The sequence below is a fragment of the Hippocampus bargibanti genome, linkage group LG07, assembly GCF_051943395.1.
Source record: "Hippocampus bargibanti isolate YZ-2025 linkage group LG07, ASM5194339v1, whole genome shotgun sequence".
Taxonomy (NCBI): domain Eukaryota; kingdom Metazoa; phylum Chordata; class Actinopteri; order Syngnathiformes; family Syngnathidae; genus Hippocampus; species Hippocampus bargibanti.
The window spans coordinates 1,863,389-1,876,953 of NC_142740.1; the positions used below are offsets into that span (position 1 = coordinate 1,863,389).

The 13,565-nt window shown below is 39.9% G+C and overlaps 2 protein-coding genes across 4 annotated transcripts; both read left to right on the top strand.

The window, feature by feature from the left end:
• The first annotated feature begins 108 nt into the window (after positions 1-108).
• Positions 109-7,053, top strand: abhd17ab (abhydrolase domain containing 17A, depalmitoylase b). 3 transcript variants are annotated; one of them, XM_089001741.1, is made up of 5 exons: positions 109-666; positions 1,931-2,268; positions 3,632-3,826; positions 5,636-5,815; positions 6,638-7,053. In XM_089001741.1, the coding sequence occupies exons 2-5, from the start codon at positions 1,937-1,939 to the stop codon at positions 6,849-6,851; spliced, it is 921 nt and encodes a 306-aa protein (XP_088857867.1). In that variant the 5' UTR covers positions 109-666; positions 1,931-1,936; the 3' UTR covers positions 6,852-7,053. The 3 variants fall into 3 exon arrangements, with proteins under 3 accessions (XP_088857867.1, XP_088857868.1, XP_088857869.1); XM_089001742.1 differs by having other exon boundaries at positions 113-194; XM_089001743.1 differs by lacking the exon at positions 109-666 and adding an exon at positions 675-1,799.
• Positions 7,054-7,938: 885 nt separating this feature from the next.
• On the top strand, positions 7,939-10,461 carry LOC148895082 (uncharacterized). The gene is made up of 2 exons (XM_089001738.1): positions 7,939-8,386; positions 9,315-10,461. The coding sequence occupies exons 1-2, from the start codon at positions 8,194-8,196 to the stop codon at positions 10,106-10,108; spliced, it is 987 nt and encodes a 328-aa protein (XP_088857864.1). The 5' UTR covers positions 7,939-8,193; the 3' UTR covers positions 10,109-10,461.
• The last annotated feature ends 3,104 nt before the right edge of the window (positions 10,462-13,565 follow it).

The following is a 13,565-nucleotide window of genomic DNA, read 5'->3' on the forward strand; positions in this document are numbered from 1 at the left end:
TAGGGAATGCTTTACGTCACAAACTGGCTTTTGTTGTGAATTTCCCTTAAATGTCCACAATGGGGCATGTGACGTCATATCCGGGTAATGTCATTTCCGGATGCGGCGAACAAGGCAAAACACAAAACGGGCACGAACGAACCTGGATTAAAAAAATACCAATTCCTTGACAAGAGGAGACGCCGGCATTTCGCGTAATTCCACCAAAATAGATTGGCACACTCTGGATACCGAGGCCCGACCGCGTTTTTTTTTCTTGCTTTGTTTTATCAGGAATCTTTTGTGATAGTTTGTTTTTTCCACCGGTGAAACGGTCGTCTTTCTTACACCGATCTCGGTTAGCATTAGCTGGCACGAGGACAACAAATCGGAACTATCCGAGGCTCAGTTGTGACATTATTGACGCGGGACCCAAAATCCTTTGGATATCTTCATTTTTCTATCCTTGTAATATTTTGATTTGACTTCAGGAATTCCCCCCCACACACACACACACACGTTTGTTTTTTGACAAAATGGATAAGAGCGGCAGGACTCGAGTCCAAATGATGTGGTGAATGTTTATTTTCCACGTTGAACTGCTTCGATTCTTTCAATGAGACGTTTTTTTTTTGTTTCTAAGTCATTATTGAATGTTAGCTCGTGCCAAGAGACTCCGCTGAACAGGTAAATCCGGATTTCTACCGGTTTGGAGTTGTAAATCAAGTAGTAAAGTTATCCCCCCGTTTTTCGCGGTCAATGGGGACCAGAACCCCTCCGTGATTGGTGAAACCCGCGAAGTGGGGATTCGATTTTTAGTCCATCTGTACTCAAGGGTAGATTTTTCTCATACTATTTAAACACATGGACAAAAAATTATTTTTATTTTGTTTATTTATGTGGTTATTTATTTGGTAGGCACTGATACGCTGTGGCGACCCCTTGAATGGAAAAGCTGAAAAGAAAAGATTTATTTATTTAGTATTTGCCTGTGTGCTTATCCATTTATTTGTTATTTATTTATCTATGTACAGTGATACCTTGGCTTACAAACTTAATTGGTTCTCAGTGTTTAAGACGAAAAGTGTGTATCCAAAAAGTTAATTTCCCATAGGAAACCATTAAAATGAGAATAATCCGTTCCAAGGTCCTCATAAAACGTCATTTTATACTTTCTAATTTTTCTAAGCCTTTAAACTACTACTAAAATATACATTATGTTATGTATAATAAATGTGTCATGGTATTATAATTAAATAAATAAACTGTACTGTATAATAAAGTCGTTTTATTGACCTTTGTGGTGGTCGTTGACGGCTTGATGGAATTTCATCAGCAATAAACACTTGATGAGAAACGCAGCCTTCTTCTTTCACCATCTTGAGCAATGATGTCTTGTAGGTGCTTTCTCTGCTATAATTTTACCTAGTTCCTCATCAATTGTGTTCTTTTTAGCTGGGTTGATAGCTTTTTGCATCAAGTGCGGGTTATTTGTGGAGCCTGATTGATGGGATATTTTAACCTTGCAGTCTACACTCTTCCTTTGAACTATCAAAGTTGAAACGAGTCCAAATTTCACTGTTTTCTATCCATTTTCTCACTCTGTTGTCTGCCTGTCTCTTTAATGTTTAAACCCCCCCCCCGTCACTGCTGCGTTCTTGACCAATCACGTGGCTTTAACCGAAGACTGGGGGCGGGGAATAGAGGACAAAAACAGTCGGCTGCCATTTTCTTGTTAGGAGAACGGGCTCGTTCGCGAACGACACATCACTCACTGTGGCAGCTCCGTGTGTATCCCGAAAAATAGTTTGTATGCCAAGGTAAAATTTTCATCCGTTTAACGTTCGTAAACCGAAAAGTTCGTAAGCCAAGGAGTTTGTAAACCGAGGTATCACTGTCAGTTGCACTGTCACTGTGCCTTTTGAAACACAAACTTGATGCGTCTCCGCAGTGAAGGATGAACGGCTTGTCCGTCAGCGAACTCTGCGGCCTCTTCTGCTGCCCGCCGTGCCCCAGCCGCATCGCCGCCAAGCTAGCCTTCCTGCCGCCGGAGCCCACGTACGCCTTCATCGCCGATCCGGAGACAAACTCTGGCGTCGGCAGGATGTCGACCCTTTGCACGACGCCGACGCCGCCCACGTCGGAGACAAGATGGAGGCTTCACCTGACGGAACGCGCCGAGTTTCAATATACGCAGCGGGAGCTCGACACGGTGGAGGTCACGTTGGCGCGTTCCAGCCGAGGGAATAACATCAGCTGCATGTACATCCGATGTGTTCCAAATCCCAGGTGCGGTTAACCTAATTTTTATTTATTTTTTTAGCTTTTTTGATGATGAAATGACTGCTTAAAGGACAACAGACGTCACTTTTGTTTCCTGACTGATATCAGAAAAACGTTTTATAGCATCTAAAATACCCAAAACACGCAGTATGATATTTTTATTCAAATGCAAAACACCAATAAAAATCACTTAAAGTGTCCAAAATCTGCGAAAAAATTGAGCTGCGAAATGGGCATTTTCAGAAAGTCCCGCCCCCAGTTCGTGACATCACGCCAATACGTCTTGCATTGCTGGAGAATCAAAACAATGGCCCAAAATGGCCACCTCCTGTTTCCACAGGCTGATAAATTCCTTATATGGAGCTTGGACGCCCTCTTCTGGCGGCTTTTGGGTGCAACACGGGGTCCCCAGACCAAACAAGTACAGCAAAATACATTGACGTGATGGAAGGATCGCTACAATGTGTCTTTCTTCGGTCAGGGGCGTTCCTTTAGTGACGTCACATACGGACTCGTCACCAACTCAAAAACAAGAATCTTCAGCGCGAGTCTTAAAACGTATATTATCGCTATATGCGGTGGAATCTTATTAAAATACGCCCAATAGAAGTCATTTGAAGCCATTTTACAAATTATGGACACAACTTGTCCGGAGACGTCCTTTAAAGGACAACCGACACCATTTTTTAGCACCATTAAATATATAAATCCAAAAATTAATAAAATACTAATAAATAAGAACATTTTTGATTACATTTCTTCGTCAAAACAAAAAATTGAACTCGTGTAGGTTAAAAAAGGGAATTGATCCATCATAATAATACTAAATTAATTAATGAATAAATAAAAATGCAGATAAATAAATACACAAATATACAGATACATTTGTTTATTCATAGATGAATTACTGAATAAATAAATATATATATCCAAAAATTAATAAATACAAAAATCAATAAGAGGAAAATTTTACTTACATTTATTCGTTAAAAAAATAAATTTTGAACTCTCGTGTAGGTTAAAAAAGGAATTGATCTATAATAATAATAAAAATATGTTCATAAAACAGCAAAACCCTCCACTAAATCGCCATGGTGGGGTGAGGTTCAATTCGGATCGTTCCTACAACCGACATAGGCTTAGTTATGCTGATCACGTGTTACCAGAGCAAATGGGCCAATCGGGCCAGTCGTAGACCCCATAATAATAATACATTTCATTTTTCAAAACTCTCAAGGACACTTTACAGTCACAGGATATTTTTTCTGCGGGTGATCAGCGGCAGCCACACACGCTAACCCTCCCAACGGCTTTAAACGCGGTCTATGTAACCCGGGTGACCTTCCCGGTCCGACATTTAACCTTTCAGATTCACCCTGCTGTTTTCCCACGGCAACGCGGTGGACTTGGGCCAGATGAGCAGCTTCTACATGGGTTTGGGCACGCGCATCAACTGCAACGTCTTTTCCTACGACTACTCGGGCTACGGCGTGAGCAGCGGCAAACCCACCGAAAAGGACCTCTACGCCGACATCGACGCCGCCTGGCACACCCTCCGCACTGGGTAACTTCCCAACTTGTGTGACTATCAACCCAGTACAGTTTTGTGAATTTTCGGGCATTTTTTTTTTTTTTGTCCAATCAGATTTCAGCTTCATTTTGTTGCCGTGCTAATGAAATCTGCTCTGTGATGTCACTCAAATTCAATTTAATAATAATAATAATAATCCATTTCATTTCTAAGCGCCTTTCAAAACTCTCAAGGCCACTTTACAGTCACAAAATCGGTTTAAGCTAGCTAATAGTTAGCCAACTCGATAGCTAACAGCTGGGCAGCTAGATAGCTAGCCAGCTAGATACCTAATAGATAGCTAGCCAGATAGCTAATAGATAGCAAATAATAATAATACATCTAATTTCAATGCGCCTTTCAAAACTCTCAAGGACATTTTACAGTCATGGGATAAGAACTTTTTTTCGTGCAGGTGAGCAGCGGCAGCCATTTGCCCCAGCGCTGGTTAGACCTCTGGCAATTTTTTTGTCCTTCCACGATGGGGCAGCATTTGCCTTGTTAGCGCTCCATGTTAGAGCTTTGTTACGCCCTCAGCTATTGTTAAAGCGCTATATAAAACAATATGTATGTATTGTATTGTATTTTGGACATCCGCCCCCATTTCAATCTCAGATAACTACAAACGCATATATCTTAGGAATGATCTTATTTTTTTTCAAAAGAAAGAACATTCTAATGTTGCTAACGCTGAATTGAATGTTGATGTAGTCCTAAAACTCAACTTGAGTTGCCCCCATTTCAAGCTCATATAACTCCAGACCCATATAACTTAGGAATTAACTCTTTTTTTTTTTCTAAAGTTGCTCACGCTGTATTGAATGTTGATGTAGCCCTAAAACTCAGTATTCTGTGGATCCTGTAATTTGAGTTGCCCCCATTTCAAGCTCGTATAACTCCAGACCCATATAACTTAGGAATTAACTTTTTTTTTAAAGAAAGAAGAGTCTAAAGTTGCTAATGCTGTATTGAATGTTAATGTAGCCCTAAAACTCAGTATTCTGCGGATCCTGTCATTTGAGTTGCCCCCATTTCAAGCTCGTATAACTCCAGACCCATATAACTTAGGAATTAACTCTTTTTTTAAAGAAAGAAGAGTCTAAGGTTTCGAACGCTGTATTGAATGTTGATGTAGTCCTAAAACTGAATATCGTGTGGGTCCTGCAACTTGAATTGCCCCCATTTCAAGCTCATATAACTCCAGACCCATATCATTTAGGAATTAACTATTTTTCTGATGAAAGAAGGAATTCTAAGGTTTCGAACGCTGTATTGAATGTTGATGTAGTCCTAAAACTGAATATCGTGTGGATCCTGCAACTTGAATTGCCCCCATTTCAAGCTCATATAACTCCAGACCCATATCATTTAGGAATTAACTATTTTCCTGATGAAATAAGGAATTCTAAGGTTTCGAACGCTGTATTGAATGTTGATGTAGTCCTAAAACTGAATATCGTGTGGGTCCTGCAACTTGAATTGCCCCCATTTCAAGCTCATATAACTCCAGACCCATATCATTTAGGAATTAACTATTTTTCTGATGAAAGAAGGAATTCTAAGGTTTCGAACGCTGTATTGAATGTTGATGTAGTCCTAAAACTGAGTATTTTGTGGATCCTGGAATTTGAGTAAGAATGACAAAAACCCTGGCACTGGAGTGGACACATTTTATAGGCACATCGTCTAGCAGTGAATGAGATCATGTAATGTCATGTTTTTGCTGACCTTTATTTTATTTTCAATCAGAATTTTTTTTCTTTATTTGTGAAAGCCATCATGACCCGCTTCCTGTCCCCCAAGGTACGGCGTGAACCCCGAGAACATCATCCTATACGGGCAAAGCATCGGTACGGTTCCCACCGTGGACCTGGCGTCGCGTTACCAGTGCGCCGCCGTGGTCCTGCACTCGCCGCTCACGTCGGGCATGAGGGTGGCCTTCCCCGACACCAAGAAGACGTACTGCTTTGACGCCTTCCCCAAGTCAGTCACCAAACCAAAGAAGCTAATGCTCATGCTAATGCTAACGCGGTGGGCCGGGAAAAATTCCAGCAACACAAAGAATAATTATAATAATAATAATAATAATAATAATAATAATTACAATTACCAATACGATGTAATTACAATTACAGTTACCATTACCATTACAAATTCAAATACCATTACAATTACAAATACAATTACAAATACAATTACAATACAATTACAAATACAAATGCAACTACAATTACAATTACAATTACAATTACAATTACAAATACAAATCCAAAAATATAAAAATACAAATACAAAAAAATAAAAATGCAAATACAAAAAAATAAAAATACAAATACAAGAAAATACAAAAAAAATACAAAAAGAATAGTAGAAATAGTAATATTAGTAATAATCATAATAATCGTAATAATAGTCATAATAATAATAGTAATAACACATTTCATTTGTAAGCCTTTCAAAACTGTCAAGGTCACTTTACAGTCACACGATCAATTTTTCTGTGGGTGAGCAGCGGCAGCCACACGCGCCAGCGTTCACTCAACCCGGAAGTAACTCAAATACGTAGATAGAAAGCGAGCCAATAGATACCTAACAGCTAGCCAGCTAATGTTTAGCAAATAGATATCTAGCTTCGTTAGAACTTTGTTCCAGCTTCAGCTGTTGTTAAAATCGCTATATAAATCAATATGTATTGTATTTTGTACATATGCCCCCATTTCAAGCTCAGATAACTCCAAACCCATATAACTTAGGAATTAACACTTTTTTTGTGTGTGTGTGTGTGTGTGTGTGTATTTTCGGCAGCATCGAGAAAGTATCCAAGATCACGTCGCCCGTGCTGGTCATCCACGGCACCGAGGACGAAGTGATCGACTTCTCTCACGGCCTGACGCTGTTCGAGCTTTGCCCAAAGGCGGTGGAACCGCTGTGGGTGGAGGGGGCGGGGCATAACGACATCGAACTCTACTCGCAGTACCTGGAGCGCCTGCGACGCTTCATCGGACACGAGCTGGCCTGACATCTGACCCTCGCCCCCTTTCCCGCCGTTTGGTTTTGCGAAAAAAAAAAAGACTTAAAGGACAACCGACACCATTTTTTTGTTTCCTAACTGACATCAGAAAAACGTTTTACCGCATCTAAAATACCCCAAAATACGCAGGCTGATATTTTTAGTCAAATGTTAAAACACCAATAAAAATGACTTTGAAAGTGTCCCAAAACTGGCGCAAAATGAGCTCGCAACTGGGTAGATTCAGAAAGTCCCGCCCACTTGGTCGTGACGTCACTATTGGTCACGCACTGCCTTGCTCCAGAATCAAAACAATGGCTAGCTAGTTATCTGGCTATCAATATAGGTATCTATTTGCTATCTATTAGCTATATATTAGCTATTTAGCTATCTATCTAGCTCTCGATTAGCTAGATAGCTAGCTTTCTATCTATTTGAGTTACTTCTGGGTTGAGTGAACTCTGGCTAAATAACGAATAATATGACAATAGAGATTCCGAGGCTGAATGCCAGGCGTCGAATTAAAATGTTAAAAGTAGGGTCGAGAGGTCGTGGTAATAAGTACGGGTGGTCGTAAGTCGAGCCAGTCATAAGTCGGATGTTACCTGTATAGCGCTTTTAACAACAGATGTAGCAAGAACAAAGCGCTAACGTGGAAAAAAGGGAAATGCTGCCCCCTTGTGGATGGGAAAAAACATGGTCGAAGTCCAGCCAGCGCTTTATCAACACACAACCATGAAAAAACAAAACCCGCATAAATTCGGGAATGGCGCTCAACGTCATATTTTATTATGAAAGCATCATGTGCGCATGCGCGGTAAACTGCATTTCCGCTTGTGTTCGCGTTTTTTTTATAATTTCAAATAATGTACGGCGTACTACAACTTTTATACTGGCATTATAATCATTTATAAGGGAAGCTATTAGCCAAGGTTGACAGTAAAAAATATGTAGCTGAGCTACATAATTTTTTTTGTATGCTTTGCAGGTGGCGGTTTCGAGACTTGTTCGGTGTCTTTCTGTGCCACTGGATGGCGCCAGTTTACAAAATAAACGTTATTAGAGAAACAATAACACGCGAAGAAGAAACGTGCGGAAGTAACCTACTGGTCGCCAAGCGAGCAATCGCGTCCGAGTGGAATCTTATCGATCGATTCCTCACCCCACTTTTTGCTTTTTTTTTGTTCCGGCATCACGCACGTCTAGCGTGTGACACGTATCAATACTGTCGCGTCGTTGAACGAGTCCACGCGAACCACAGACGTTCGCGTTAGCTTGGCTTGTTAGCCGCTAACGTTCAATTTGCCAACACGACGGCTAAGCAGGGAGCCAAGTCGACCACGGAAAAAAAATGTGTAAAGTCACCATATTGAGGGAATTAATGAAACAGCGACTCAACCTCGCCGTGGAGGAAATCTATCAACTATTTGAAAGAACTATAATGGAGTACGAAGAGGAACTTTGTCGAAGGAAGGAGGAAAAAGAGCGACAAGACCAACTGCTGAGCGCCGTTTTAAAGTCTCGCGGTGGCATACCGAAGGATGGTTAGTGGTTATACTTGGGATGTGACATTTTTCAATAATAATTCATCACACATGTTCTAATACCATTTTAAAGTGCATTTAAATATCTTTCAAATGATGTATAGATGATTGTTCTATGACAAATAATAAGGAAATACAGTAAAGTCTCGTTATAGCGATATTCAAGGGAGCCCGAAAAAATATCGATATAACGAGACTTTACTGTAAATGAATTTTTAATTTGCGAAATATGAGGGGTTTTTCTGCCTGTAATTACTCAGTTAAAACAATGAAAATCTATGGCCGAGTTCTTTATTACAGTTGAAACTATCATAACTTTCTTAATTTTTGGCAGATCTTAACGAGTAAGGTACCATTGGAAAGTTTTTGAAATTCCAAACAGGAACAGACAACACAAGAAAAGATTGAAAATATAAATAAGCAAATATCAACGATCGAATACAGGCAGATTTTCGTCTGAAATCCAAAATGGCTGTCACTGAATACTAGGAAAGAAAATTGCGAGCTCTCGAAATATATATGCTAATGCTTCTTTTTGCTCGAAACTTGGCAGTTATGGAGAAAAATATATATACTACCACTTCCGTGAGTTATAAAAATACAACTTACTCATCTTTATAAACTGTAGTGTTAGCAAAAAGTGCGTAAACTTCAATCTATTGTTTTTTTCCCTCCGTTTCTTGTTGTTGTATTGGGAAATTTCAAGAACCAGCATGGAGGGAAATATGTGTAATACGTCATCATAAGCTGCATAGTTTGGAAAATCCCATGATAATCGATTACATACTTCACAAAAATGCAATCATATACCACTATACAGAAACAATCGCGGTGGAATATAGGTCACAGTAGCGTACCTAGTTATACTCTTAGACACACACGCATTTCATCGGTTGACGATGTTTTTGCTGTGCTTTTTGTGGTACAGATATACAAGACATGTTGTTGAAGAGTCCAGAAGAGGAGCCGGTCGCGATGCACCCCCTCATTAAAAAGGAAGAGGAGGATGTGTGGAGCTGTTTGGATGGGGAACAACCTCAAGAAGAAGAAGACGCTGACGTCACAAACACGCAACCCGACCAAGCTTATTATGAGCAACGACACTCGGACCCAGAAAGCACTTTCGCTCCGCTATCGGACATAGAAGACGACTGCGATTACGTAAGAGAAACATCTTTCTGTTGCTCGTTTTGTCACAAAATATTCTCCTCCAAAGGTAACATGAAGCGACACATGAAATCACACCAACAAACACAGAAAGAAGTTTTCGCCTGCGCCGTCTGTCCGGAAATCTTCCCAACTCGAGGGATGCTCCTTTCGCACAGAAGACGACACACGGTGAGCACCTCGGACAACCCGAAATTTGACTGCTCGGAATGCGGGAAAACGTTTGCCAAGGTCGCACGTTTAAACCGACATATGGCGAAACACACCGGAGAGAAACCGTTCTCTTGCTCGTTTTGCGGGAAGAAATTCACTTGGCATTATGCTTTGAAAAGACACATGAGGTCACATTCGAGCAGGGAGCATTTTTCTTGTCCGGTTTGTGCGAAATGTTTTACCACCAAATGGTACATCGCGGTGCATATGCGAACTCACACCGGAGAGAAACCTTTCCAATGCGACGTGTGTCAGAAGAGATTTCATTTTAAAACGGGGTTTAAGAAACATACTTGCGTCGGGGACAACCAAAACGTAGTCAATGACGACGAAAGACACTAATTGAGGTACAAAAAAAAAAATGTTTAGCATGTTTTCATATCGCAATTCCTCATTTTTAATTGTAATTTTTGCCTCTGAACAGTTTCAATGGAAATGTCCTGTAATTGTGCCCATATTAAGTTTAAATAAAGTTGCACAACATGTTTGTTTATGTATCCTGTGACTGTAAAGTGACCTTGAGAGTTTTGAAAGGCGCGTAGAAATTAAATATATTCTTATTATTATCATTATTAAAAGAAGAAGATCATTATTATATATTAGCTATTAGCTGTCTATTAGCTGGCTGGCTATCTGTTGGCTATCTAGCTGGCTAGCTATGAGCTGGCTGGCTGTTGGCTATCTGGCTATCTATTAGGCTGGCTGTTAGCAGTCTAGCTGGCTATCTATTACCTATTTATTATTATTTATTATTATTATTATTATTATTATTATTATTATTATTATCATTTGCTAGCTATTTGCTTGAGAGTTTTGAAAGGCGCTTAGAAATTAAATGTATTATTATTATTATTATTAGCTATCCAGCTAGCTAGCTATCTACATCTATTCATTATTTAATTGGCTGTCTATCTAGCTACATCTAGTCACAATCTAGCTGGGTATCTATTGGCTAACGATTGGCTAGCTAGCTTTCTATCTATTTGAGTTACTTCCGGGTTGAGTGAACGCTAGCGCGTGTGGCTGCCGTTGTTCACACGCAGAAAAACGTATCATGTGATTATAAAGTACCATTGAGAGTTTTGAAAGGCGCTTGTGAATGAAATATATTATTATTATTATTATTATTATTATTATTATTATTGTAAGATTTATAATGTGAATGCAACGGTTCACGGTGTAATGTCGACCGACAGCCACAGGATGGCAGTGTTTACCCACTCAAGAAACTTGGACTAGGATCACGTGACCAGAAGTAGATCCGTTATGAATATTGAACAACTTTCCTGTACTGGATATCAAATATACGGTAAGGAAAAAAAAAATACGTGGTACGTGAAAGCACATTAGATGGGACAATAATTGTTTTAGTTTGATGTATCCTCTCCATAAAAGTTTCCCAACGTATATCATGTAAACTGAATGGATTTCAATCTGTCACCATGTTTAAGAACAATGTGGCATCACAAACTGTAAATTATCTAAAATACAGTCACTTTTCAATTTTGTAACCCCCCCCCCCCACACACACACACACCCTTTCATACTGTATCAACATTGTTTTCATGAGTCAGCATTCCAACCATCTTCTTGGCTTGACACAGCGGAGTGTGTGAGACTTTAAAGGACAACCGACACCATTTTTTTGTTTGCTAACTGACATCAGAAAAACGTTTTATAGCGTCTAAAATACCCAAAACACGCAGGCTGATATTTTTAGTCAAATGCAAAACACCAATAAAAATGACTTAAAAGTGTCCCAAAACTGCCACAAAATGTGCTTGAAACTGGGCAGATTCAGAAAGTCCCGCCCCCTTGTTCGTGACGTCACGTCAGGAAACTCATTCACAAACTGCCTTGCTCCAGAATCAAAACAATTGCTTCAGAGAGTTCAGATTCAGAAGAAGATGCTTTCTTGTTACTCATCCAGTTATGAATATGATTCAAATAGTTCTGAAGAGGAAAGCATACATTTTTGCAATCGATTAAAGGAGTCCTTCCGTATCATTTCGAGCCATCTGGACTCCAATGTAGCACCCAGAAAATGCACAAGATAGCGCACAAGCTCCGTTGGAAATGGGCTGATTTGTCCGCTGTAAATTTGTGTCAACTTACACCTTCTTTATGCGTGTTACCGCAATTGGCTGCGACACACAACGATTCACCATCACGTTATGTATGTAGTTTTTCTTCTAATTTCGCCATCAACACTTTGTTTTCAGATGAAAAAAAGTACCCAAAATGCATTGTGTGTCACTTTCTCGATCAGGGGTCTTTCCCTCCGTGACGTCACTTCGGGCATCGTCATTAACTCAAAAACAAGACTTCCTGAATATTCAGCGCGAGTCATAGTGTAAAATATAACTACAGTAAAGTCTCGTTATATCGATATTCAAGGGAGTCCGAAAAAATATCGATATAACCGGGACTATCGATATATCCGATATCGATATAACCAGACTTTACTGTATATACAGTGGAATGTTTATCAAATGCGCTCAGTCGAAGTCATTTTACAAATTATGGACGCAACTTGTCCGGAGGTGTCGGTTGTCCTTTAAAACCAAAACAGGAAGTAGGAGCATACATTCCCCAAAAGTTCTCATCTGTCCTCACTTAACTTGTCTGGATCCTGTTGATTGAAGCCTAAATTGTTGTGGCTATGATGGACTAATTGGCCATTCGGAGATAACAGGAAACAGACTCCAACCTCGGTGGAAACGTTACTCTGCATCTATCGCCCACGTTCTGGCTTTTCCTTTTTTCTCCGCCTGGGGACACCTTGCGAGACGAATTAGCGATTGTGGCAGCATTTAGACAAACTCAATTACGCAGTTGTAATTTTAGAAATGAGAAATAAACACAGTTGATTGAGACTGGATAAGGCGAATGAAACAGACTTACCACTGCTGAATAGATCTAAAGGACAACGACACTATTTTTTTGTTTCTGAACTGACATCAGAAAAAACTTTTATAGCATCTAAATACCCAAAACACGTAGGCTGATATTTTTAGTCAAATGCAAAACACCAATAAAAATGTCTTAAAGTGTCCAAAATCTGCAAAAAAATGAACCTGGAAGAGGCCAGTTTCAGAAGGTCCCGCCTCCTTGTTCGTGACGTCACGCCAGGACGTCTGCGCCTTGATCTCGAATCAAAACAATGGCTTCAGATTGGGAGAAGATGCTTTCTTGTTACTCATCCAGTTAGGAATACGATTTAAATAGTTCCGAAGAGGAAAGCGTAAATGTTTGCAATTGATTAAAGAAGTCCTTCCGGATCATTTTGAGGCATCTGGACTCCAATGTAGCGTCCCAGGAAATGCACAAAATGGCGCCCAAGCTCCGTTAGAAATGGGCTGATTTGTCTGCTGGGAATTTGTGTCAACTCGTATCAAATAGTAGTCTTGGTACAAAACACAAAAATTCACCATCGCGTTATTGATGTGTTTTCTGTCTAATTTCACCATCAACACAAGGTTTTCAGACAGAACAAAGTACCCAAAATGCATTGTGTGTCGCTTTCTCGGTCAGGGGCGTTCCTTCAGTGACGTAGGGTGAGGACTCGTCACCAACTCAAAAATAAGACTTCCTGAATATTCAGTGCACTGGAATCTTGATCAAATGCGCTCAGTAGAAGTCATTTGAATTCATTTTACAAATTATGGACACAACTTGTCCGGAGGTGTCGGTTGTCCTTTCAGATCCATGCCTTTAATTTGAAGAGGATATTTTATGGAAAATGTATTTATTTTATTGCTTGTAAAACTGGCAGTGTCTACATGGTGAAATGATTATG

Bases quoted from the DNA above. Each gene is read 5' to 3' on its own strand.
- LOC148895082 (XM_089001738.1), top strand. From the start codon at position 8,194: ATGTGTAAAGTCACCATATTGAGGGAATTAATGAAACAGCGACTCAAC. The intron at 8,387-9,314 runs GTTAGTGGTTAT...TTTGTGGTACAG, and splicing joins CGGTGGCATACCGAAGGATG to ATATACAAGACATGTTGTTG.
- abhd17ab (XM_089001741.1), top strand. From the start codon at position 1,937: ATGAACGGCTTGTCCGTCAGCGAACTCTGCGGCCTCTTCTGCTGCCCG. The intron at 2,269-3,631 runs GTGCGGTTAACC...TTAACCTTTCAG, and splicing joins CGATGTGTTCCAAATCCCAG to ATTCACCCTGCTGTTTTCCC. The intron at 3,827-5,635 runs GTAACTTCCCAA...CTGTCCCCCAAG, and splicing joins TGGCACACCCTCCGCACTGG to GTACGGCGTGAACCCCGAGA.